Source organism: Rhinopithecus roxellana, chromosome 11, assembly GCF_007565055.1.
Source record: "Rhinopithecus roxellana isolate Shanxi Qingling chromosome 11, ASM756505v1, whole genome shotgun sequence".
NCBI lineage: Eukaryota > Metazoa > Chordata > Mammalia > Primates > Cercopithecidae > Rhinopithecus > Rhinopithecus roxellana.
This window is the reverse complement of record NC_044559.1, coordinates 47,809,500-47,837,169: the sequence shown is the minus strand read 5'-3', so window position 1 is coordinate 47,837,169 and position 27,670 is coordinate 47,809,500. Positions and strand designations below refer to the sequence as shown.

The 27,670-nt window shown below is 44.8% G+C and overlaps 1 protein-coding gene across 1 annotated transcript; it reads left to right on the top strand.

Moving 5' to 3' along the window:
- The first annotated feature begins 108 nt into the window (after window positions 1–108).
- Window positions 109–27,670, top strand: CLRN3 (clarin 3). The gene is made up of 4 exons (XM_010357917.2): window positions 109–165; window positions 12,587–12,836; window positions 21,639–21,818; window positions 27,074–27,670. Exons 2-4 carry the CDS (start codon window positions 12,608–12,610, stop codon window positions 27,343–27,345), a joined length of 681 nt encoding a protein of 226 aa, XP_010356219.1. The 5' UTR covers window positions 109–165; window positions 12,587–12,607; the 3' UTR covers window positions 27,346–27,670.

Here is a 27,670-nt window from a genome sequence, read left to right as displayed (position 1 = left end):
TGGTGCCCGGCGCGGGGAGCGCACCCAGGGCGCCCGCCCCACCTGCGCGGCGGGTATGGCCCTGAGGCTCTGCCCTGAGAGCACCCAGGCACTGTGGGTGTCCGTTTACCCAAGGCTGGTGCCCCTTCCGGGGAGGCCTGGCCCAGCCCCTCCGCCGGGACCCAGGTGCGTAGAGAGAGGGTCAAGGTATGGCAGGCACTCACACCTGGAGGAGAGCAAAGGCAGGGCCCTGCCTCTCCCTGCCCTATCCCAGTGCACCAGGAAGTGGCCTGGCTGGGGACTCGCCCTGGTCTTGCAGCAGGTATGGGACTCGCAGGGCACCCGGTGCGCTTCTGGTGCGAGGAAGGTGGGAGAGCTGTGAGGTCGCTGGGCCTGGTGGCCTCCTTAGGAAAGAGGTGGGGATAAGGCGCCTGTTTGGGGGGTGTTGAAGAGGGCTCGCTTGTCCTTAAGGCAGCATCTGTCAAAGTTAAAAAGGCACAAAGAGGAGGAGCGACCGAGTCAGGCACTGGGCCTGCTGTCTAGCCGACTTCTTCCAGGGGATTTCACTCAGGCTATTTAGGGAGGTTTCAGACAAAAGGCAGTTCCCTGGGAGGAGCAGAAAGGACACTGGTGGCATCTTGGTTCTGAACCTTTGTGTCGTGCCCTCTGGGTGGGGCCACGGCCCAGCCCTCATGAGGGAAGCTGCATTCTGTGGTAGGGGCCCAGCTCATTAGGCTTATGAATGAATGAATGAATCAATGAATGAATGAATGAATGAATTGGGAGAAAGTGGCACTTAGGGTGTGTTACCCCACGTTGCACCGTTTGCATACTTGAAGTCTGTTTATACAGAGCTACAGACCCCAAAGCCTGCAGAGCAATGGGCACCTCCTGGCAGAGGCCACCAGCAGGTGACTTGCCCAGAGTGGGACTTCCCGTCCACAGGGGCCAGAGAGCTGCAAAACCGGTGGAGAACTTGAGCTCCACCTTCCTGCCCTGCCCTCCCCATTTCTGTCCCTGGGGGCCTTTTCTAGCCCCAAACCTTTAAACACCATCCGCATGGGAACGTCTCTAAACAGCACCACTCTGGGGCCCTCTCCTGCAAGCTCAGCTCCTCCTGGCTGTCTACTGCTGTCTCAGACCTGCCTCTTACTCTTACTTGGTTTCTCTGCAGTCATCCCTATCCCTGCCTCCATGTCCCAACTCCAGTCCACCTCCCAGAGGGCCCAAGTCCTCTTCCCACTGGCTTCTCCATGTATCTCGCCCTTCTCTCCTGTGACTACCTGCACCCCTCCAAAGCCTGCAGTGGCTCCCCAGCTTCCCACCCACTCTCCCAGATGATCCATTCTTCACACTTCGTCCCGGGCACCTCACAAAATGGAAACCAGGTCCTGCTAGCCCCCTGCTTAAAAGCCTCCATGAAGAATAAAATCCGAACTCCCACGAGGCTCTGCCTGACTTTCCTGGCTGCTCTGAGCCTCCCACCCCTGCCCACTGGGCTCCAACCACGACTTCTTTCTCTCAGTGCCAGAGCCAAGCTCCTTCCTGCCTGGGGCTTCTCCAACCAATGCACCTGGTTCCTTCTTACTGGTGGCTTCTGGAAGATCGCCCTGCACCCATCTCTTCTGCCACTCTCTTCCACAGCCCCCATCACAGTTTGGAATTACTTGTGGGTTTATTTGCTCCTTTGATGTCTGTCATGCCCTCTTTCCCTACCCCCAGGGCTGTAAACTCCAGCAGCCTAGGCTCTGCTGATCTCCATGGCTCCTCAGACTCAAGCTCCTAAAGCAACCTCAGTAGCCAGGAGGTGCTCAGTGAAGGTGTCTGGGCTGTCAGAGCAGAGGAGGATGGGCCCCAGACAGTAGCAGCAGACAGCCTGGTCACTTCAGAGCCCAGCAGGGTGGGTGGCTCCCTCCTGAGTGCATCTCCAAGGAACAGCCCAGGTTGAGGTGGGGCCAGGTAGCCCATGATGTCACCAGGCTTTGGATTTTTCTGCTGTTGTGGTCTGCAGAGCCAGGCTTATGTACATGCAGGCCATAATTACAAAGCTCTGCTAAGCACAGTTTTGCTTGTTAACGCTGCAGGGCTGAGGAGGCAGAGACTGTGAGCTAAGAAGACAGAAACAAGTTGCCTTTGTCAGACATCTGCTATTGGAAAGTGAACAGCCTTGGTAACATGATGGGGAGGCAGATGGCTCTTCTTTCCTCATAATATCTTCTCTGCTGGACCCCAAAAATTCTCAACTCTTTCTAAAGTCTACAGGCATTCATCATTGTCACACAGAAGCGTGTTTTCAGAGGTGTTTGTGCCAGGGCCCTGTTGATTACCACAGGGAAGCCCTTCATCCTTCTTCACCATCTTCATTTTGCCTCTCATAGGCTCAAGGTCCCTGTTGACATCAGAGTCAATTCCCCTATCCTCCTCCCAGGCTTTGAGGAGCTCACCCGCCTCTTGCCCTCCTGAACACCTCATCACCCTCATCTTTTAGAGCCCTTCTTGAGTCTACAGAGTCCTCTTAGCTCCCTGGCACACTGGCTTTCTGATCCTGTCTCAGGCCAGTCAGTGGCTGGCCGTCTGCCTGCTCTCCCCAGGCCTCCCCTACACCCAGCCATTTAGCTCCTTTCCTCTAAAACACAGCTTGAGGCGGCGCTCCTGCAATTATTGATATTAACTGCAATTACTTGTCTTGTCTTCTATTTTACTTGAGGACTGGGCATTTGGGTTTCTCTGCAGAAAATCAGATACTGCCCATCACGCTTAGAGGGCCCAATAGATGTCAATTAAAATTAAAATGCTGAGACCAGGAATACTGTCTAGGAGGATAAGCAAAAAAAAAAAAAAAAAAAAAAAAAAAAAAAAAAAAAAGCAAAATCAATGTGTGGAAAGCACATAAGAAGTTGCTTTTAAACATCATACAGAAACATTCTCATAAAGTTATTCAGCCTTAGGAGGAAAAAAAGCAGTTCTTGATCATTGATTGGCTGTGGGGCAGGGCAAGGAAGGAAAAACGGAGTGATGTGGCTTGGCGGCATCCCCACCCAAGTCTCATCTTGAATTGTAGTCCCGTAGTCCTCATGTGTTGTGGGAGGGACCCTATGGGAGGCAACTGAGTCATGGGGGTGGGTTTTACCCATACTGTTCTCATGATAGTGAATAAATCTCACGAGATCTATGGTTTTTTAAAGGGCAGTTCCCTTTATAAAGGGAACGTGCTCTCTTGCCTGCCACCATGTAAGATGTGCCTTTGCTCCGCCTTTGTCTTCTGCCGTGATTGTGAGGCCTTCCCAGCCATATGGAATTATGAGTCAATTAAACCTCTTTCCTTTGTAAATTACCCAGTCTCAGGTATGTCTGAACGGACTAATACACTGAGACAACACCAGAGTCCTTCAATGATTTTGTTCAGGACCTGTCCCCACCAAGAGGTAACTTTTAGTAACCACAGTCAGGATGGTTATTCTGATCTCTGGGATGTACCAGATTGAATAATGAATAGGTTCAGAACTATCTATTTTTATATTACCCAACTATTCTTCCCTCTCCTCCTCTTTTTCCAAGTTACGCCCAAGTGTTAACAATTACTAAAATCAAGAGGACAGGTCTTTTTGCTGGAAGATTCCTCTACTCACCCAGAAAAAAACAATAATTAGGCCCTCCCCCAGATCCTTACCACATTTGAACTCTTTTTTTTTCTTGAATTGCTTTTCACTGATGAAGAGTACACATGTATTGTACAGATCTTAAGGGATATGCCAATGAGTAAAGACAAGTGTATAAACTAGTGAAATGCATACCGCTCTCAAGACAGTAAACATTTCCATCAATCTAGAAAGTTCTTTGATGTTTCTTCCCCCAATAGAATCTCCCAACTCTTGCCAAAGATGGCCATTATTCTGAAATCTATCACCCTAGGTAGTATTACCTACTCTGTATCTTCATATAAATGGAATCCCGTAGTATGTTGTTTCTAATTTCTTTTAGGCAGCAAACTCTTTTTGAGATTCATCCTTTATTGCTTATTATCAGTAGTTTTGGTGGTGTACCCTTTTCCTCTAGTTGATTTTAAAATCTCCTTATCACTGTTTTCAAGAAATTTGATGAAAATGGTCTCAGTGTTGTTTTATTTTATTTTATGTATTTATTCATTGAGATGGGGTCTTTTACTGTCACCCGGGCTAGAGTGCAGTGGTGTGATCATAGGTCACTGCAATCTTGAACTCCTGGGCTCAAGAAGTCCTCCTGCCTCAGCCTCTTGAGTAGCTGGGACTACAGGCATGCACCACCACCATGACCAGCACCTTCCATGACCTGCTTCAGATGATTTCATAATGCATTGAATACCCTCGTGTTCCTCACTCAAAAATCACAGGACTCTCAGAAATATCTACACTTTGGCAAAAGGATATTTTCCCTCTAACTTGAGAAATTATAAGACTTATGACATAAATCCTTTATTTCTCACAGTGAAGTTCATGTCAATAATCCACAGAACATTATCACTGGTGGAATGATTTATTATTCACCTAGTTTCCACCTGGTACATAATTTCAGTTTGCTCTTGCAATTGAGGAAAAAGTTGGTAATGAGACATAATACAGCACTAAGGAAAGCTCTCCTAAGAATGAGATACAGGTATTTATTTCTTAGCAGTTACCAAAGCACAATAGAAATTTAGTTTTTACATATTTCATTTCCTAAAGCATGGAAGTGAGGGCTTCGTGTTCTAGAATGTTTTCAACTTGCAGAGGCCTCTTCATCACAGGCTCTGACATCACCTTCCTTTTATGCACACCCAGACTCAGTCTGCCCTAGCCCATCCCTTAGGAAGTCCCTGTTCCGGGTCAGAGTCTCAGGCTGCCTCTTACTCTGAGGAGAGGGGCAAGATAGTCCCCATTGCCATGCCCTGTGCAATTACCAAGCCTAGTTAGAAAAGGTCCTTGACTGCATGGAGATTCTGATTAGCTAAGAGCTTATGGAAGCAAGATCATCGATTCTGCCTCCCCAAACTCAGAATGAATCAGCAGTAATCCTAATTACAACACAACAAGACCTCTCCCTGCTTCTGTCCAGCTCTAGGTGTGTAGGTGTGTGGCAGCATTAGAGCGAGTAAAATGCTGAGAGATTTCTAGGGGAGAGGCATACGATTCTTTCTTGCAATAAACTTGAAGCTGAGAGGATAAAAGTTCTGAATGAGGATCCAAGTCCATGAACTTGGGAGCAGAGCCAAGAGAAACGCAACCCAGAGATGCAGAAAGAGCAAAATGATGTCCTGGAAACCTTCTTGGAAGCCCTGCATCATGTCACATGAAAGATTTCCCTTACCCCAAACTTCTGCGAGCTTAAACCAATCTGACTTACATGCTTTGGCAAAGATCTGTACACTTTTTTCCCTCCTGGATGTATTTAGAAAAAAAATGATAGAAAACCATCCAGTCAAAGAGTGATGCATGGAGAAGCTAAGACAAGTCACCCCAGATAAGGTAAGAAGGATGTCAGGGGAACTCACTAATCATGGATTCGTATAAACCAATGGTTGGATAGAACTGCTCATGTTAAACTAAGCCAGATGAAAAGAAATAACCTAGGATTTACCCAAACAAAGGAGAAGAAAAGAAAGGGTAAATACACCTCTGGCTGGAAAAACATCCAATCCAATGGGATCTACCCCAACATAGCAGAAGAAAAGAAAAGAAAGGGTAAGCACACCTCAGGCTGGAAAAACATCCAATCCAATGGGATCTACCCCAACATAGCAGAAGAAAAGAAAAGAAAGGGTAAGCACACCCCAGGCTGGAAAAACATCCAATCCAATGGGCGGAAGCAGTTTCCTCTGCATGTATTATGCTATGTAAGAACTTACTTATAATAAGAAGGATTCAATTACACAAGGGACTAATAATGAGATATAAAACAACAGAGATAAGTTAAAAGAAAACTTCAAAGAAACCCAGTTGAGACTCCAAGCCATGTAACTTAAGATTTAATACATAAGTTAGAAAAAGTTTTAGCTAAAAATGAATTATCATTGTGGAAGAAAGTCACAGTGAATCGACAGCAAAAATGTAAAGGGAATAAAGCAATTACGAGAGGGTGGATAGTGGATATGAAGGTCAAAGACAACCAAATACGAGGATAACTGGTGTGTCTGCAAGTAAAATTTCAACAAGTGGAACACACAATTTAGAAATATGACACAGAAAAATGTTTCTGTAATAAACTAAATATGCAAATTGAAAAGAGAAACTACATGAAAGGAGAATAAAATGAACCAGAATAATCTAAACAAAATTTAGGTGGGTATGGCTGCACTTCACAAACAGACTCTTATAACTGTGCTATCAGAGTAACTCAGTCACATACAGACAGAAAAAAATATGGCTGGCCTCAGACTCTTCAACAGCAACATTCAGTGCAAAAAGACAATAAAGTGGTAGCTACAAAATTCTAAGGGAAAGAAAATGTGACAGCTGTGTGGTCATTCAGTGAAGGCTGACTACCTCCTTGGACTGTGATGGAATAAGAAGGCCAAAATGGCCCTATAGTCTTAAAAAATTAAGACAGAAAATAATATATGAAGGAATGGTTTCTATAATAGACATCAGACATCAGGCAGCACAGGGCCATGATTCCTGAGATTAAAGAAACAAATGAAGTAAGACTGACAATTGCCCCAGGAAGTTTTCAAGGAGGAAATTTCCAGGTTGTGGTGCGGAAGGGGAAACCAAAGAAGCCAATGGTCTTCTGGAGTTGAACAGAAAGAAACCAAGGTTTGAGGGGGCCAAAGTGCTAGGGTTGGTGGTGAGTGCTGGAGAGGAGAGAGCTGCAGAGGGAAGCTGTAGAAATCTAGAGGGATCCCTGGAATCATTAATTGAGTGCTGAGGCACATACCTCAGAGGAAGCTATGGAGACAAGGCAGGGAGCCATGGCGAAGCCGAGTAACAAACAATTCCTGGAGCTTACACAGGACTGGAAAGAAAGATCTCTTACTAGAGAATCCAGAAAGAGACCCACACAGATATTGTCATCTGATTTTCAAAGAAGACGCCAAGGCAGTTCATCAGGGAAGGGATAATCTTTTCAAGAAACCAAACTGGGATAACACCCTAGCCACACGCATAAAAATGAACCTCAGCCCTTACCTCGGATCATATACAAAAATTGACTCGAAATAGACTATAACCTTAAATATAAGACCTAAAAGCATAAAATTTCTAGAACAAAACACAGGAAAATAAATCTTTGTGCTCTTGGATTAGGCAAAAAATTCTTAAATATAACACTTAAACCATATTCCATAAAATGAAAAAATTGGTAAGTTAGACTTCACCAAATTTTAAAAATTTTGCTCTTCAATGATGCTGTTAAGGAAATGAAGAAACAACCCAGATACTGGAACAAAATGGTTACAAGACATATAACTAATAAATATACGATATATGTAAAACATATATCTAATAAATATTGTATCTTGAGTGTAAAATATAAAGAATTCTTACAACTCAACAACAAGAAGACAAATCAATAAGAAAATGGACAAAAGATGTCAACAGAGGCTTCACCAAATAAAGTATATGAATGGTAAACAAACACATAAAAAGATGTCCAATATCATTAGTATTAGGAAAATGCAAATAAAAACCACAGTGAGATATCAGTAAACACTCATTATAATGCCAAATTTTGAAGGACTTATAATAGCAAGTGCTGGTGAGGATATGGAGCAACTGAAACTATCATACATCTCTTGTGGGAATGCACAGTAGAACAGCCACTTGAGAAATCAGTCTGTCAGTTTCTGATAATGTTAAATATACACTTACCGTGTTCCAGTAATATCTCTCTTATTTATTTACACAAGAAAAAGGAATCCGGTATCCACACGTAGACTTGTACTCGAATGCATAACAGCTTTCCTCTTAACAAATATAATGTATCGATGTAACTGGAGTCTACCAAAATGTCCATCAGCTGCTGACTGGATCAACAAATGTGTGTCTATATCTGGATGAATCTAAAAAATAAAGGCAGATACAGAAGACTACTTGCTATAATATACCATTTTTATGAAATTATAGAAAAGCCAAAACTATACTAACAGAAAAGCAGACCATAGAATTGTAACCTAAAGCAATATTCCATGTAAAATAACAAACATTTTCCAGTGCTAGAGAAAAAAAAGGGCTTTCTCCTGCATTTATGGTGGGATTATGAATTGCAAGCCAGTTTGGGGTCAATTTGTATTTAATATAATAAATCTAAAAATGTCTATCTGAGTCAGCAATTCTCCTGAGATTTATTTTAAGGATATAGTTAATGATCTGTATTCAAGCAAATTTATATAAGCAAAAAATGTAATAATATCCAAAATGGCCAAAATGAAACATTGTTAAATAAATGAGGGTAAATCCATTAAATGGAATAGCATAGAGTGACATAAAATGTTGTAAGCATTGATTATAAATTGTCTACAAATAAAATCTCAATAAAACCATAAAAGTAGGTATTTTAAGATCACGTTCTTTGATTAAAAAGTATAGAAAACTAGAAACAAATAACCAAAATAGAAATAATGCTATCATACAATTATCTTACAGAGTTTGTCCTCAACAAACAGGAAATAAAAAAATGCAATTTAAAGATGTTAAATGCCAATTTACATATATAAAAACCTAAGGAACCTAGCCAAAGATATATATATGTGTGTATATATATATGTGTGTATATATATGTGTGTGTATATATATATAGAGAGAGAGAGAGAAATATTCATGGTTTTAAATATTTTATTAATGCAAAAACAAAATAAGAAAATAAAACATTCATTTCAGAAAATTAGAAAAGGAAAAACAAAATAAAAGACAGCAATAGAATAGCAGCAAAGATAAAATTTAATATTAGAAAAAGACCCAGAAAATGAAACAAATATGCAGTAAGGAGCAGAGAAGACAATAGAAATTCCAGTTCTAGTAATTTCCTGAGTTCTCATTGTCACCTCGCCTTGGGTAATGTGAAATAATACTGTATCTTAAAAAAAAACAAATCACTTTTCTGTTTCACAGAAACTTCAGTTGATTTTTATATGTAAATAGCCTTAATAACTGTTGAGTTAGGATACCAAATCCAGAAAGTATAAAGTATAAGACTGAAATATTTGGTTACATAGACATTTTTAACTTGAGCCAGTAAAATATCTACACATAATGTTTAAAATGTATAAATGTATAAATATGATTGAAATGCAAATAACAAAATGAATATATATATTCAATGAATATATTTCGATATACATGTATATATCCATAAGATACACAGAACTGACAAAAGTTCACTATCTTTACAAAAAATCATGAATAAAAAATGTCTCTATATAATAGATGAACCAACATCATAAACAGAAAACTGCGTCAGTAAAAGTACACATGGGCAATAAGCTTATTAAAATATAGCAACTCTAACTGACATGTAAAAATCAAATAATGCCAACAAGCTACTTCTTGTCTCCCAGCTTGTGAAAGATTAAAAATACTAGCAATACTATGCTGTGGGGAAGCTGTGGAAATTGGGAACTCTAATGCAAAATGCTGTTGGTAGAAATTTAAATTGGGACCCACTTTCTGCTGGTGTACACATATTTTTTGTTGACTCAACAATTCTCCTTCTCAGAATTTATCTCAAGGAAATCCTAGAAAGGTTAGCAAGGTTGAACATAAAAGGAGTATCACCACATCATGGGTACAACAGTGAAAAGCTGGAAACAACCTCAACGTCCACCAAAAAGGGTTTGTAGAAATAATTTGTGGTTGCTTTGTACAATGGTAAACGTGATCTATTGACATGAAAGGATTGCCATGGCAATTTGTCGAAATTTTTATGAAGCAGATTAAAAAATAGAACATAGAGTAGGACTCGGTTTTATTATAAATGTGTGCATGGTGCTACACCAGATGTTTGTCCTCTCTGAAACTCATATTGGTGAGTTTCAGTGTGGCAGTATGGAAAGTTGCCACTTTTACGAGGCAGTGGAGTTCTGAGGGCCCTGCCCTCATGAATGTATTAATTCTTTCATGGACTAATGGATTAATGGACCAGTGGGTTTTCTCCGGAGTGGGACTGGTGGCTTTATAAGAAGAGTAAGAGAGACCTGAGCTAGCACTGTCAGCCCACTTGCTATCTGGCCACCACGATGCCCTGTGCCACATCGGGACTCAGAGTCCTCACTAGCATGAAGGCCCTCACCAGATGTAGCCCCTTGGCCTTGGACTCCTCAGCCTTTAGAACCATAAGAAATACATTTCTGGCCGGGCGCGGTGGCTCAAGCCTGTAATCCCAGCACTTTGGGAGGCCGAGACGGGCGGATCACGAGGTCAGGAGATCGAGACCATCCTGGCTAACACTGTGAAACATGTCTCTACTAAAAAATACAAAAAAAAAAAAAAAAAAAAAAAACTAGCCGAGCGAGGTGGCGGGCGCCTGTAGTCCCAGCTACTCGGGAGGCTGAGGCAGGAGAATGGCGGGAACCCAGGAGGCGGAGCTTGCAGTGAGCTGAGATCCGGTTACTGCACTCCAGCCTGGGTGACAGAGCGAGACTCCTTCTCAAAAAAAAAAAAAAAAAAAAGAAATACATTTCTATTCTTTATAAATCACCCAGCCTCGGGTATTCAGTTATAGCAACAGGAAGCTAAGACATAAAGCTATCGGTATGAAAGTCTTTGCCCAACTATGAACACAACTACTTCTTCTAGGATAAATTATTTATTATATTTACTTTCTTCTTTATTCTTGCCAGTTCCATTTGAATACATTTTTGTAATGGGCCTATATAATACAAAATACAATAATAAATACAAAATTATTTTCCACATTAGGAATAGAGCCAGAAGGAACTAACTACTGAAATTCTGTCCCACCCTTTAAAAGTGTGGTTACAATTAATAGACTTAAATAGAAAAAAAGTAAGTTTTCCAATAATATACCTGTTTTGAGGATGTAGGAAAGTGTGCACCTTCACTATGTTAAGGGCATGGCGGGTGACTGGTATCTTTTTCTAATGAGTGGCTGGGCAATGTGTAGCAACAGCTTCAGTAACATTCACAGACTGACTCACTTCTAGAAGTCTAAGCTAGGAAATAATCAGAGATATGGACAAAGGTTTATGCATAAGGATGTTCATGCATTGCTCTTCCTTAATCATAATTTTGAAATAGAAACAACATAAGTGTCCACAGCAGTAGAGTATGTGTGTACGTATCTCCAATAATTTATTGAACAAATGTTTGCTGAGTGTCTTCTCTGGGCCAGGCTCTTTGAGAGTCCCTGGAATCCAGTGGTACACAAAACAAACATGTCCACCTCCTAGAGCATGTCATCTAGTCACAATAACGGAAAAGACAGATGATCAGCTAATTCCACAAATAAGTTAGGTGTTAATAAAGAAAAGTAGAGGATGAAGTAATTGTGTTTTTGGCCATTAAAAGTAAATGCAACTTTCAATGGCAAAAACTGCGATTACATTTGCACCAACTTAATATGCTATTACTAAATAATCAAAGAATACAGTAAAAAGTGGTATGGAAAACATGCTACGAATGAAATGATCTTTTAGCCAAATGGGAGAGTTTTTCTAAAGTCCAGAAATGACCATTTATAAACTATTTACCACTCAACAGAGTGGATACAGATATAATGACCGAAAGCAAGAACGTTCAGAACCACCTCTATCAGAGTACTAAAAAGTGATAAAGATGAAACTTCTCAAGATATAATTTAAATAATACACAAATATGATCCAATTTGAAAGAGGAAGTTTGGAAGCCATACCTCTCTGATAAAGTCTAAAAATAGAGAGCTATAAAACATAAGGAGGTGTAAGCTTTTCTCTTTCCACTCCACTGTACACTCGACAAAAGGCTTACCCTCCTTAGGATTTCCTCTTGGAACAATTATAAGAGTCAGATCACCAGTGAGTAAAGAAACTGAGCAATGCATAGCAACAACTTCAGAAAAATCCACAGACTTTATCAAACTTCTAGAAGTCTAAGCAAGGAAATAAGTGGAGATATGAACAAAGGTTTATGCCTAAAGATATTTGTGTGTTCTTTCTCAGTCATAATTGTGAAGTTGAAACAACATAAATGTCCACAATAGAGAAGTATATGTTTACATATTTCCAATAATTATTGGAGAAGTTGGGATTTAATGGTTGTTGTCTGCTAGACTCAGCAACGCTTTGGGAATACAGATCCTCCACACCCTATTATTTAGGAATTCTACTCCTGTCATGATATGGTAGGCTAAACTTGCTTCCATGACACTTGGCCAAGGATTATAAATTACTTGTGTGATTGAGGAAGTCCCTGGGAAGACCATACCCACCCCTTGTTCATGCTGGTTGGCTGTAACCATAGCAGCCTCTTACTCCAGACCAAAGTTCAGCTATTGTAAATTTTATGACCATGTTCAGAGTTCAATGTCCATTAGCATAACCCTTCCTTAGGAAGAGTGAGATTTTATATTTGACAACAAAGTGTTAGACTCTATTTCTAAGTACTAGACTTCAAATGATAAGGTCCAAAAGTGTTATAAGAAGATATTCATTTTTTTGTCCTAGAGAACTTATTTTCCTGTGAAAATGCCTACCACAAAGAAGACATTGATGTTCTTATCAAGCTTTTTCACCAGCCTTGGGTCTTTCATTGTAATTTGCTCTATTCTTGGGACACAAGCATGGATCACCAGTACAATTGCTGTTAGAGACTCTGCTTCAAATGGGAGCATTTTCATCACTTACGGACTTTTTCATGGGGAAAGTAGTCAAGAATTGAGTCACGGACTGGCAGAACCAAACAAAAACTTTGCAGGTAAATGACAAACTAATTTGAATGGGTATCGTGAGACTGAATTAAGGTTTATGTCATTCTATATTTGGGCCAAATAACCATTCAAAAATAATTTCTTTGTAAGTTTTGGGTTAGGCTGACGATGCAAGTCTAATAATACAAGATAATTTTGGAAATTTGCCATGCCATTATTTGAGCTTCCTGAGTTCTGCTTGTGTATATTAGTACAGTAGTCTAAATCATTCCAGCAGTGCTGATATTTAAATAACACCTACCAAGTTGATAGACAAGTAAATAAGTAAAAACATGTGACAACAATATGGCATTGAATACCCAGTAGGAATGCATGTTTTAACTGTATTGACCGGGTTTTTAGTTGGACCCACAACCTCTGTCTAGAATTTCACAAGTGGCATCTATGCAGGAAAGAGCAAAATGGGAAATTCATTATCTCTGTTTCTCAAGTTCATTTCCTTAACTGATTTGAATTTACCTCCAAAATATCTAATCATTGGGAATTATATTAAATTTCCATTAATTTATTAATTGTATATTTGATAGGAATTCCTAAACTTTTTTCCCTGATTTCTTATATAATAATGCCATCCTCTCAATGGAAGAAAATTAAAAGTTCATTGAGAATAATAAGTTGATTTAGCTACTTATTTGACTTTTGAAGTTTGATACCTACCTTCATGTTTTCTAAATTTAAAAACATTTGTAAGTTATGTAACACATTAAATGGACTTTGTTTTGAACAAAGTTGTATGCTAGTATTATACAGACATTACTGGGTATCAGACAGTCATTACCTTTTGACTTATAAATATGCATCATTTTCTATCCTATACACATGTAATGTTTAGTCCTTGTGTAATACATAAAGAAGTTTGAGTCCTGGACACTAGCTCTAGGTTCTAGCTCTAGTGTGTTTACGACTTTGTTAATGAAACTATTTTCTTAAATCCAAAGCAGCCTGGTTGTGTTCCCAAGTTATACATTTGTCATTTAGATGTTAGCAAAAGCAGCGTCTCCCCGGGCATTGCTATAGCCTTTCAGGGACATCTCCTCTGGTGTCAACCTCAGCTTCCCATAAGGATGGGGAACATTGGCTTTCCAGCAACTTTCAAAGACTCAGTCATGCCTTCAGTTATGTCAATAGCATTTTGAAAACCAAAAAGTGTCCTGAAACCTCAGACACATTTAAAAAATTGTAAGTAAGAGACAAAACCTACCAGTTTTTTTTTGGTTTCCATATGGTGTCTGTTTGGAACCAGTTGATTTCCAATTTGAGATAAATGGCTTCAAAGAAAGCATCAACTATCTCTATGCACGGAGACTCAGAGGAGGCCAGGATGGGTCATCAGGACCTGGCTCTAAAGCCCTGTGTGCATGCAGGTGAGCATGGTGATGTCAGAGGACCAGAGCAAGCACTCGTCAAGGAGAGCCCTGAAAGGGCCCAGGGACAGGTAGGTGCGGCAGCCCAGGTGAGAGCACAGTGAGGCAGAATATTTGCCTTCCCTTTGCTGGATCTCTACTTTCAGTCTTTGTTACTGAGGAGCCACATTCTGACTTTCCGCAAGTCACTGCCCAACCTCCCTGTGCTGAAGAAGGTGAACCGCCACCCAATTAATGAAGGTGCTGCACTGTCACTCTGGTTGACACCTAAGGACTCCGCAGAGCCTAGGGGGTCTTCATTGCCAATGATTGTAATAATCGTTGAGCTTGAACACCTGTAAGCAGTTCTTTCAGACAGGGGAAAGTCATGTTACTGGAATCTTCAACTTGTGGTGTTCAGCTGCTAACGATCCTGGGACACTTCACCTGGGAGCAGCCCTGCAGTGTGCACAGTGAGACGTGGGTGCTCTCCTATGGTTTCTCATGGCCACCCGGGGCTTCTTTCAAATCAGAAACCAACCGTGGGCAGTAGAATCAAATCTGTATAAATGCCCCTTTCTTGCCGAGCAGTGGTGGACTGACCGTTCCAATTGAGAAGTTGACCACATGAGCTTCTTGGCTAGGGCGAGGTCACATCAAGAGTCTCCCAAGAGTAATAATTATTGCAAAACTCTGCTATGTTTCTGCACGGTATTTATCACATTGAGCCAATTTTGTCTGTAGATTTTGAAACAAAATAGCAGAAGGAAGCAATGACGGCTGATTTCAAAGTGCCAAAATAATTCAGCCAACACTGGTCAATCTGTGGGAAAAATCGTTCTTCAGACCTGGTAAGGAAATTCTCCAGTGTGGAACTTGGAGGGTGCAGGCAGCTCAGGCTGACTGGCTGCATCCTGGTTTGCCCAACATCCAGATGAAAAGTGACAGGTCCTGTATGTCCACCTGTGAGCAGGTTGTCTTTGCTACTCCCAAAGTTCTGGAGATCTGATTTCTGTTCAAAAACACTTCCCTGAGCAGCTGCTGCATGTACGAGGGGCTCAGGAGACTGAAAGGAATTGCACATGGTTCCTGGCCTTGGAGGGCTCACCATCCAGTGTGAGAGAAAGACCCTTCCTCAGTTAAAATCAGTGCCCTGCACTCACTGCTGGGGCATGGTATGTGCAGGTCTGCATGGATGCAAGGGTTTGGGGGGAACGCATGTCTGCAAAGCCCCATTGGAGGACAGAATCCTGAAAAATGAGCTGCTAGGAGGTGTAATCTCACACTGAGGCCACCCACCTCCCTCTCAGTTCTGGATCTTGGGTGCTATGTAAAAGGAAGTCATTCCTTTAACTCTGTGTTTTGCAAATGTGGTCAGGGTCCGGAAGCACAGTGTGCTCTGTTTCCTCACACTGGCAATCATGGCAAGATGAGTCATTCACATTTAGGACACGGAATTCCCGTGAATGTCATTTCAAATATTACTCACCCTACGCGCTGACCAGAATGTATTTTTTACAGAATCATTTTAACAGGAAAAGTTTCTATGATAGTTTGTTGTTGTTGTTGTTGTTTGTTGTTTTGTTTCATCACCCAGGCTGCTTCACACCCAGACTGCAGTGCAGTGGCGCCATCTCGGCTCACTGCAATTTCCACCTCCTGAGTTCAAGCAATTCTCGTGCCTCGGCCTCCCTAGTAGCTGGGATTACAGGAATGCATACCACGGGTGGCTAAATTTTGTATTTTTAGTAGAGACAGGGTTTCACCATGTTGGCCAGGCTGGTGTCAAACTCCTGACCTCCAGTGATCTGCCCACCTCGGCCTCCCAAAGTGCTGGGATTACAGACATGAGCCACTGCACCCGGCAAGATTTTTCTTTTCTTTTCTTTTTTGAGACAGGGTCTTGCTTTGTCGCCCAGTCTGGAGTGCCATGGTGCGATCATAGCTCATTGCAGCCTCTACATCCTGGGCTCGAGAGATCCTCTTGCCTCAGTTTCTGGTGTAGCTGGGACCACAGGCAAGCACCACCACACCCAGCCACTTTTCTGATGTTTTGTGGAGACGGGGTGTCACCAGCCCAGGCTGGACTTTATTATGAGAGATATTTCTCCTCTTGTGACACTGCACTCTTTGTTCTCGGTTCCAAGACCAGTCTGATTTGCAGATATGTGGGACTTTGAGCAGTCACGTTGCCTGCAGCGGAAGGTAGAATCACCTGGGATGCAGGGTGAGGCATCCCCACCCGGACCAGATGAATAGCAATCTCTGCGGGGTGAGGCCCTGACCTGCTCGTTTTTTTTACATCTTCCCAGGTGATCCTAATTCAGTGTTGACAACAACCAAGGGCAGGCACTAGAGTGACAGGCATTGCTGTACTGGGTATTGTTTTTTAAGTCCTTTGGATGTGACCCGCTTGAAATTAAATTAATTGATTGGCAAAAGCTCTAGACAACCTTGCAAAGGAAGCAAGGCAGACTGAGGGAAAGCTCGGCTCCCGGCTGGCCTTTGAGTGCTGCATCTGGGTCAGGACCCACTGCAGCTGGCGCGAGTCTCTCCCCACCTGGCACTCCCCCGCCCGCTAGTCTCTTCCTTTTCTCCACCGACCTCCACGTGTTCTCAGGGAGCTCAACATTGCACCATTAGTCCAGGCTAAAAATAATTAGAAAAATAAATCTGCTGCAGAAACTAATGAATTGCAAAGAGAAGAACAAATGAAGTTTATTTCTCCAGAATTCATAAAGAGCCCCCACCTTACTACTCCTACCCTGTCCGCATAAGGAGATTCTCCTGGAGAGCAGTGTTCATCATCTGCCCCGAGAGATGTAACCACACTGGGAGGGGGAGAGTATAGAGGACAAAAAGGGTGCCCGCCCAGGCTCAGGCCACTTCTCCCCAAGGAACCCTGGTAACTTTCTGAGAGGCTGGGGCACCAGCCTGGGCTCCCTGGGAGAGCTACCAGGTCACACTTGGAGATCTGTTGATAGAACGAGCTCCTCCCTCAGTTACTGGGCGCTGCCCTGTTCGGGCTCCCTGGTGACCAGGTGTTTACGGAGGGAGTCACGGTAATTCCCACCCATCCACTCACAAAGCCATGGGCTCTCCCTTGATGTCCGAGGACTTACCGAAAACCAGAACTCAAAAGGCAGATAGCAAGTGGGGCCTGAAGGGTTACATTTCCCTGCATGGGGAGCCCGGATGTCCGGATGGCTCTCAGCGGCACCCATTATCCACTGCCCAGCAGCACGTTTCTGCCTCCCAGTTGCGGGATCTGCGGGCCAGGCGCTCTGCTCTGTGGCCACGTTGTTCTTGGCTCTTTCCTGGGGCAATCAGCGTCAATTGTGAGGTGGCTTTCCTGATTCACACGCTTGCCCCCTAAAAGGAAGAGAAAGAACGGAATGTGTTTGCTAATTTTATAGGCAGAGAGCAGCTGTCAGATGCTATGTAAGTTTATTGTCATGTCATTCTTGATAACTTTCCCTGAATTTTCAGCTTTTATTGTCTAAGTTCTGAGCCAGGAGCTGGAGGGGAGATAAAGCTGTCAGACCTGTGTGGCAGGAAATTCAGAAAGCCGGAAAATAATTTTAAAATCCAGCAGTTAGAATCAAGATGAATTGTCACCTTAAAATGCAGAAAATATGAGTCAACAGGCCCCAAATGACTCCCTTTGGAAAAATCACATCGTTAGACCTTACCAAAAGTCACAAACAAAGCTAAATTCAATTGTCACTTTCTAATTTACTCTGAAAAAAAAAAAAATGGAATGTGAACCATTTACCAATGAATATCCAAAAACTGCTTTTACTAAGTGTGTGAAGCAGAAAAATACTGCAAGCCACTTCAGGGGCCTTGGACACAGCTTTTAAAATTTTAAAATTTTTATTTTTGTTTTAACACTGAAGTTTCTATTTTCTAGTTAAGTAACCAAATTACTTCTTATTGGTTACCAAACTTTGCTAAGGAGTGAGTTCATTCAGTCCCCAGCAAACTTTGGGACAGACCCCGGAGTTTCCCCTTTAGCGTCCAGGAGGAGCTGGCGAGTGTGGAATGGGAAGCGATTCCCCTTATGGTGACTCAGCAGTAACTCAGCTGCAGCCTCTGACCTGTCCCCCTGAACAGGTGTGTCCTACGTGCTGTAGCTTTTTTTCCTCCTCTCCTCCGGTGTCATCCTCTATTACTTTCAAATTAAGTGTGTGCTAAATTGTAGCAATATGAATCCTGCATCCGCTGCACCTCCACAGTGAGCAATAGGCAGAGGCAAGAGACGTCACCTGAGGTCAGAGATGGGAACCATCCCAGCCCAGGTGGCCACATCCCACTCACCCAGAAGGCAGGCCCAGCAGGTCCCACCCATCCCCGCCCAGGCAGCAGGCAGTGGCTGGCATGACCCATGCCCCGCTAGAGCTCTTCCATGGGATGCATAGCCCAAGACTGTGCTGAGAATTTCACCATGCTCTATGAGTTATTAGCAGAAATTCCAAAATAGTCCAGTCACCATTGAGCACAAGTAGGCTGTACCTGTGCGAGCTGGACTTTGCTCACGGTCCCCAGTTCCACTTGAGGAGCAGAATGTTCCCTTGCCACGGTGGTGAAGCCATTGTCCTCATGCCACTCAGCTGAGGCTTGCCTGGTCGTCTCCTGGTCTGCTCCCTTCTCCCATGGGTTTTCAAGGGACATGCGGCCATGCCAACTGCTGTGAGGCATATCCACCTTGCCCTCCTCCTGCCCTTTTCTCTCTCCTCCCCTTTTCTTTCCTGCACTTTCTCACCCTCCCTTGCAGCCAGGGCCCTTGGGTTACCTGTCACTGCTGCTTCTGGGGCTTCTCCCACTCCTGGTCTAGGAGGCTCTACCCCAAGACCCGCGCCACTCAGGATGCCCGCTCTCTCTGGATGAGGGTCTTTACCACAGGACCCTTTTGCCAGCAGCCCCTGAGGCAGTGTCTCAGGCACCCGGTTGCAAGCTGCCGGCCACATCTTCATGCCCACTGTCTGTTCAGTGGGAGGAAACTTTTCTTCCTCATAGAACACTGCTGATTAAAAAGCCAAAAAAGAAAACAATAGTGAACAGATAGAATTAAGAGGTTCAAAAATGGAGTGAGGATGTCATCCTGTCCAAGGGGAGTGTCGGGTCTCACTGGGAGCCCCGTGTCTATCTGGCCATGTGTGGTGGCTCATGCCTATAATCCCAGCACTTTGGGAGGCCCAGGAGGGAGGATCACTTGAGCTCAGGAATTGGAGACCAGCCTGGGCAACATAGTGAGATCCTGTCCCTACAGAAAATTGTTTAAAAGGCTGGCCATGGTGGCTCACGCCTGTAATCCCAGCACTTTGGTAGGCCAAGGTGGGCAGATACCTGTGATTGGGAGTTGGAGACCAGCCTGACCAACATGGAGAAACCCCATCTCTCCTAAAAATACAAAATTAGCCGGGCATGGTGGCGCATCCCAGCTACTCGGAAGGCTGAGGAAGGACAATCGCTTGAACCCGGGAGGCGGAGGTTGGGGTGAACCGAGATCGTGCCATTGCACTCCAGCCTGGGCAATAAGAGCAAAACTCCAACTCAAAAGGAAAAAATTTTAAAAAATTAGCTAAGCGTGGTTGTGGTGGCACATCCTGTAGTTCCAGCTACTCCGGAGGCTGAGGCGGGAGGATTCTTTGTTTGAACTCGGGAGATCAAGACTGCAGCGAGTGATGATGTTGCCACTGCACTCCAGTCTGGGTGACACAGCAAGACCCTGTCTCCAAAAAAAGAAGAAAAAAAGAGAAAGAGAAATAGAGTCACAATAAAGTATGTGTAGCGGGCCAGGCTGTCAGGACTTTGCAGTCACACCCAACAAAGAATACTCCAGAGATGTGGGCTGTTAATCATGTTGGGATTTATATCCCTCCTCAAATATTTGGAAAGGCTGCCAGGCAGGAAAGGAGCAAGTGAATTTTGTATGATTCCCAAAGGAGAATTAAGACCCCTGGGTTGAAGTTGTGGAGATGCAGATTTGGGCTCAGCATAAAGACGAATTTTTCAATCATTACGGTGATGCGGGGAGGGAAAGGGGAGGGGAATTGGTGACCCCTCCCATGGGTGCCCACAGCACCCTGGGGTCTCCCACCTCCCATGCCTGTTCTCTGAATTCTTTGTAACACTCTGGTTCCATTAGGAACTCCTTGACCTTCGATCCGTGGGCATATGCTGAGGGAATACCACCCCTAGGCCCAGGAACCAGAGATCCTACCTGGCCTTTTCGCTTTCTGTTCTTTCAAGCTGCTCCAGATAAAGATGTGAGGTCTCCAAGGCTCTCTCCCTGGAGATCAGAGAAATCAGCACGAAAAGAAAGAGACTTTCACTTGTTTTGACCCACCTGTTCCCAGTGATGTTGCTGTGGCCTTACTGTGACTCGGAACTTTCTCCCAAATCACTTTCTCCCGTGTCCTGGTGACTTTCGTGGAACTTCCCTGTAAACACTATTTAATGTACTGGCCTCCTCCACAGGGCCTCACACACCCTGACAGCCCGTGGCTGGGCTGGGCTTACACCACCCCTGTGGTGCCTGGGCCTTGTGTCCTCCACAAAAGAGCAGGTGGAGGATATGGCTGGTGGGGGTCAGAAGCCTGCAAAACCAGGAACCCAGGACTGACAGCCAGGGCACCTTTGCTTCATTTTATGAGTGTCCTTCTATGCCTGGAGCTACTCTGCACTTAAGAAATATGCACATTTCATACGATGCTGTTAGGATTCAGAAGAGTTCTCCTTGGAAAGCAGAGTCAAGGCTCACTCATGGGCAAATTCCCAGCCGCCTCCAGCATTGGAGCCCTGTGGGCATCGGGTCCTCTCTGTCTCCAGGAAAGTGGAGTCTGAAGTAGGACTCACACCTCGATTTGCACCAACAGAAGTCATTTTCTTATGTCAGCCTTCAGCTTCCACTTTCCTGGTCACCTTTCTTAGCCTTTTCTCTGCTCATGCCACCCCTGACTCATGGAATTACTCCAGACACCACAGGGCTTATGGGATTCTCACAGTGCACAAGTTTTCAGGGTGACCCGCCCTGTGAGTGCCTCCAAGTGGAAGCCGAGTTAGTGCTCAGAGCAACAGGGGCACTGATGAAACTGTGAAAAGCACCTTGGCAAGGACAGGGCCTGAGCTCATAATGGGAAGGCTGGCCAGCCCTGCTGCCAGTATCCAGGAAGGCAAACTCTCTCCTAGGGGACTTCAAAATCAGGCTGAATATCCAGTTATCTGTAGTGTCAGCGGTTATACCCATCCAACCACTGATTCAACAGCCAGCCCCCTGTGGGGAAGGCAGGTCTTGTTCTTGCATGACTTGGAGGTTCCTGATATCTCTGCTGACATCCAACAACTGCTAACTCAAGTACCTAAGAGGGTAGGGTGGGGAGGAATGCCAGCCAGAGCTGGTATTTGCATTATGTGCTATGCACTCACAAAACATTGTTTTAGTTTTAGGGATACTGAATAATTCTTCCCAAAAAACTCTGCATTTGGTGACTATCCTGTTCCTGGTCCTGAGTTTGCTCACGTCGCTGCTGAGCTCTGGGTTTACCTTCTACAACAGCATCAGCAACCCTTACCAGACGTTCCTGGGGCCGATGGGGGTGTACACCTGGAACGGGCTCAGCGGTGAGTGGACCTGTGAGACTCGGTGCTCTGCAGAGGACCGCATCCCTCTTGTCCCCGCGTCTCCGCCTCTCACACACGCATGAACATACAGTCACGTTTACACCAAGAAAACTATGAGGACCTCCCATGAGCTAAGGGCTGGGGTTTATTTTGTCAATCCAAAGTGTTTATGAAGCATCTCTGGAAATATAATTCTGTTTTAAATGCACTATTGAGGAGGCTTATAACAAGCCAGCCTTTGCTTTTGAGACTCTAACATAGGAAGTCAAAATGCACAAAAGTCAACAAAATACTGATTGGGCTCCTGCCATGTGCTTAACTCCAAGTTAGGCTCTGTGTGGCATATAGAAGCACACACATGTGAATACACATACACGTGCACACACACATGCACACACACACATGCATACCCACACACACAGGAACACACTGGCACACTGTTCCTTCTCTTTCCTCTTCCACATGACAAGAGTCCACTTAGTCTCCACACACGACATCTCTGCATGCTTGTGCCACAGAGCCACAGATAATGGCACATAAGAGAATCAGGGGGCAATACCTTTCTTGTGGGCTACCTATAAGTGTTGCTGGGTGGTGTTGCTTGGTTATTTTATTTGTTTCATGGGTGTGGTGCTGGGAGGATGGAGCCCAGATGGGAAGTGGGTCCCAGCTTTGACTCACAGTCTTTTCGCTTTCACTGGGTTTTGCCAGGGCGCTGCGGCTGCCCATCTGCCCAGAGCAGGGCTGGGGAAGTGCCTCTTTGCCCTGCTCAGCTGCCTTCAGGGCCTTGCTCCCGCCAGGCAGCCAGGTGTCTCCTGTTCTTTCCCTCTCTCCACCATTGCAACTGGACCTTGGGAACGAAGCCTGTCCTAAGGAAATGATTTCTGAGGTGGCTTCATGTAAGCTTCAGGTGACACATTTTAACACAGGCCTGAAATTTTCAAGCATAAGAAGGAGGCTCTGGATATCAGACATGTCAGGAAGCCTCAGAGGAGGGGCTGAGAGCAGCATCATCCTGTCCCTCCATTGAGTGTCATCCTTACCATGAGGCAGATGCAGGTGGCTGGAGGAGGCCAGCAGCTCCATGCCATGGAGTAGAGGTGTGCTGAGGAATATGAACAACTGGCTCTCCAGTGGGGAGAAACACAGAGAGAAAAAAGCCCTGGTGATTGGAATGGTGTAAGCACAGCCACATGGCCGTTTTCAAACTCCCAATGTGAGATCACTGACGTGGAGTTGAGATGTAAAAACTGGCCCCAGCATAGCACAGGAGCTTCGGAAGAGATGCTTTTTAAAATGGAAAAGCATTAAGCCAGGACTACAGGTGGGCTGGGTTGCATTACATAATCACACCTCAGCTCCGAGGATCTGGGGTCAGGCTGGTTTAACCACATTCATATATGACTGGCTCTTTCTTTCTGTGCTTGTATTGCTTGGTGGTAAAAACAAATAAATCCCCCAATTTAAAGGGCAGCCACTATGGACGAGGCACAACAGTCCTGTAGAATGAATATCACTGCTTCTCTTTCTTAGAGCAGAGCTGAGTGTCAGAGGTTAAGGGACTTTGTTACAAAATCAGATACTACTCACCTGTATGCCAGAGTCCTTGGCCCAAGCTACTTGCATGATGATGGTTCACCCCTGTCAACCAAAACCAAAGGTAAACCAACTGGTAACCATGGCCAGGGCAAAGAGATAGATTATTTTTACTTTTGCTGATGTAACTAAGAAAGCACGAGAAGCAGTGACTTCAGACACAGCTCGAGTTAGGGTCTTGGCCTGTGTGATGAGGACTGTTTCCTGCCATTGCTCCATCTATTGGAACCCTTAGTGTTGACGCCATCATTCATTAATTGGCTGGATCAATCCTCTTGAAGATAAGATGACTGCTGGCCACTCTGGGCTCATTGCTGATGGTGGCAGCCCCAGGAGAAAAAAACTTCTTATTTCCTTCAAATTCAGAGAAAGTCCCAGGCTACTCTGCACTGGCATAGCCCTTCTCCCATCCCTTGACCAATCTCTGTGGCCGGCAGGGTTGAATTCCCCAAGCCATCCACTGATTGACTAAGGCTACCTGCCCATCCTGGAGCTGGGGCTGGAGTCGGCCCTTCCCCAGCCGCAGGGGTGAGTAGAGAAGGAAGACTGCATTCCTGGAGGGAAAACAGGTGCCAGGACCAGAGTGGAGAGCCAGGTGTGGCGCCGGCCGAACAACAGGGGCCCAGCATTGCTGTGTCTGCAGCCTGCAGGGTTCAAAGTCTGCCACCTCTTCCACAGGCTGTGGCTTCCACATCTCTGCTGCTCCACAGCGGAGTATGGGCTGGCTTTGCATATAACACAGGCCTCATGCATGTTTGTGAATAAAAACAGGGGCCAGGCAGCCTCCCCATAGCCCTGCTTACTCCTATCCACAAAGAATTATTGGACGGAGAGGAAATTCCTGCCACCTGCCTTTCCTGGCTCAGGGGCAAGTTCTAACACACAGAGGGAGGCTGTGAGGTGGGCAGAAAACAGCCTGAGAAGTTGATGTGGAAGGAGCAGCTTGTGTTCTGCTGCCCACCTGGGAGAAGGCCTCGGCACAGCTTGGCTTCCTCTAAATGCCCCTTGAGGCCTCTTGACCCTAACGCTTTGATAGGCCTGACTTTTGGCCAAAGTAGCCCTTTGAGGGTTCCTGATTTTCTTCACAGGAGCTTTGAGGGTTGGAGAACTTACTGAAACTCTCAGTTTCAAGGAGGCTCAGCCTGCAGAAGGGCTTGTGTACAGAGAGGCCTTAATTCTTGCCTTGGGTCACGGCGGTGGGAGAGCACGATCAGACTGACTTCTGGGAGTCCTGGGGCCAGAAGGAATCGCTCCAAACCCCTAGGGGCTGGATTTGAACAACCTCTGCTTAGCCAGCAGATGTTGGGTAGGGAAGGAAGTGGGTTTGCTGGCTTGTTTCTGATAGAAAGAAGCAGTTTCTGCTTTGAGGAGACAAACAGCAGTCTCACTTCCTAGGTTCCCATGACCTCTGACCTCAGTCTACCCTCTGCACCACACTGACCTGATGAGGCTGCATCCTGACCTCAGGGGATAAAGTTGTCGACTGAGAGCAGCTTGGAGCCAGAGAGAACTTTGCAGACCACCTGTTCCAAATACATTTGTGTCTCAACTGAGGAACCCAGAGAGCAGAAAGGGATCAGTAGGTCACGGGGCCCGAGGGTCACAGGCCAGGACAGAAGCCACAGTCCGTGAGCCTTCCGAAGCTCCTCATCTACCCCGGGGCTTCCTCCAGCCCTGTAAGTCCTTCTGTCCCAGAGGCTGGAGAAGCCTGGCAGGTAGAGGCTCTGGGCATCTCGTCACTAAAGGGGACTCAGGTTGGCATTTTGTGTCTGTGTGTCAGCCCCTCCCGGTTCAAATCAAAGTTCTAGGCAGCCCGCTCTGGAAAAAAGCATTTAGCCTATATTCATCCTGCCCCTTTATGATTAAGCTTTTATAAGAAACTTCACAAGAGGAGAATGGAAGATAATTAAAGCTGTGAGGCACCCGGAGAGCTTCAGAGGGCCAGGGCTTTTGTTCGGACAAATTATTAAGAAATAAAACCATTATGTTGAGGATGAAGGTCTGTCATCAAGGAGCGTTTAAAACATTCTCCTCATACAAAGCCCCTCTAATTAAGGCCTTTTGAAGGACCGTTTGGAAGGTTTCCCTAGGTGTGGGTTATAGCAGGATATGTTTGATGTCCACTGAGTTCTGGGTACATGGCGGCAGACAGAGTCTCAAAGGGATTCCGTGGCCAGGATCCCCTGGCGGCCCCCTCTGCACATCAAACCTCACTGGGTGAGCCTACTCACCAGTCTCATCACAGGCTCTGGAACACAGGCATCCTTGTCCTCCAAAACCTTTCTTTTAACAACTTTATTAACACATGAGTCACACACCATGTAATTCACCCATTAAAGTATACAATTCCATGGTTTTTTGTATGTTCTCAGACATGTGCAAGCCTCTCCACTGCCAATTTTAGAATCTTTTGATCATCTTGAAAAGAAACCCCATGCCCGTTAGCTGTCCCCCTCCCAGCCCACTTCCAGCCCTCCGCAGCCGCAAAAGCCCTAATCTACATTTTGTTTGTTTGTTTCTATCTCATCCCCTTTGGAAGATGAGGAATGAGGCTCAGAAAGGCTACATGACTTGTCCAAGTTCACCTAGCTGGGATTTCCAATCCTGAACTGACTCCAGAACTATGTTCTTTTAATTCGACAAAAATGGCTCTCCCAAGTCTGTACTGAAGCATGTTCTTCAGGGCCGGGCACAGTGGTTCACACTCAGCACTTTTGGAGGCCGAGGCAGGTGGATCACTTGAGTCCAGGAGTTCGAGACTAGCCCTGGCAACATAGAAAAACCTGATCTCCACAAAAAATGAGCCAAGCATGGTGGCATGTGCCTGTAGTCAGCTAGTCAGGAGGCTGAGGTGGTAGAATCAATGGAGCCTGGGAGGTGGAGGTTCAGTAAGCTGAGATCATGCCACGGCACTTCAGAGCCCAGGGGACAGTGAGACCCCATCTCAAAAGAAACAAAAAAGAATGTTTTCTAGTAGAGGATATTGTGAAGAATAAAAAAGGGAAGACAGAAACGTACAATAAGTTCTATTCTCTAATGAGTTTTGTAAAGAGATCCCTCCTGATTAGACACTCTTGCCAGTGGCATCATATGCCATGAGATTCAAGCTCCTGGGATGGCATTTTTGTGGCTCACAGGGCAGCCCAGTCTCGGTACCCAGTTCTTAGGACCCTGGGACCTCTCCCCAGCAGCTGAGCTTGTATCTCACAGTCCCAGATGCTCCAGGCCCACTGCCCACCCAGGGTCTTTGTTGAGGCAGCGTCGTCCATCTGTGATGCCCTGTCCTTCCTCAGCTCTTCCCAGATCCTCCTTATACAGCTTCTTTCTGAACTGTCCTATTCACTCATTCATTCAGCACACTACTGCATTCACCACCTAGGAAGTGCACTGTTTGGTAGACCAGTTGCACAACTACTTCTGAAAGTATTTGAGTCAGCACGTTTGTTGTTGGTCATACACAGCCCTGCACAATCTTTAGTGTTCTATGCCTAGACATCTAGTTTGTGTCTTACAATTTTGTATCTTCTCCCTAGTGCTTAAAAGAGTGTAAACTCCCGTGCAGATATTCAATACATACCCACAGATATGTGTTCCATAAAGATAAGTGACATTAAAAACTGTATCACCATGCCATGCATGAAACTCCATCTTCTTTTCAGCATCCTTCGTTTTTGTGACCATGATACTGTTTGTGGCGAACACACAGTCCAACCTTCTGTCCGAAGAGTTGTCACACATGCTTTACCCGACAACCGCCAGTAAAGGAACTACCCACAGTTACGGATACTCGTTCTGGCTCATACTGCTCGTCATTCTTCTAAATATAGTCACTGTAACCATCATCATTTTCTACCAGAAGGCCAGGTACCAGCGGAAGCAGGAGCAGAGAAAACCAATGGAATATGCTCCAAGGGATGGAATTTTATTCTGAATTCTCTTTCATCTCATTTTGGCATTGCATCTGTTTTACATCAGCCCTGAGTAGTAACTGGTTAGCTTCTCTGGACAATTCAGCATGGTAGCGTGACTGTCATTTGTGACAGTGTTTGTGTTTCGTGACACTGTGTTCTTCATTGATGCTGTACTCCTGAAAAGTTTCTCCCACAAGGTTGGGGAAAATGAACGGGAAGTATAGCCAGTCTGTGTGGCATTCAAAGCAGTGGCATCATGACGAGCGTAACGACCCTTCTGACCTGGTCTCATGATCTGAAATAATAAAAGGTTGTGTCATGTTTCTTTTCTTTGAGTATCTCAAA

What these genes read in the sequence shown, in the direction of transcription:
- CLRN3 (XM_010357917.2), top strand. Translation starts at nt 12,608, where the DNA reads ATGCCTACCACAAAGAAGACATTGATGTTCTTATCAAGCTTTTTCACC. An exon ending in ACCAAACAAAAACTTTGCAG is followed by an intron (nt 12,837 to 21,638) that starts GTAAATGACAAA and finishes ACATTGTTTTAG; the next exon opens with TTTTAGGGATACTGAATAAT. An exon ending in CACCTGGAACGGGCTCAGCG is followed by an intron (nt 21,819 to 27,073) that starts GTGAGTGGACCT and finishes TCTTCTTTTCAG; the next exon opens with CATCCTTCGTTTTTGTGACC.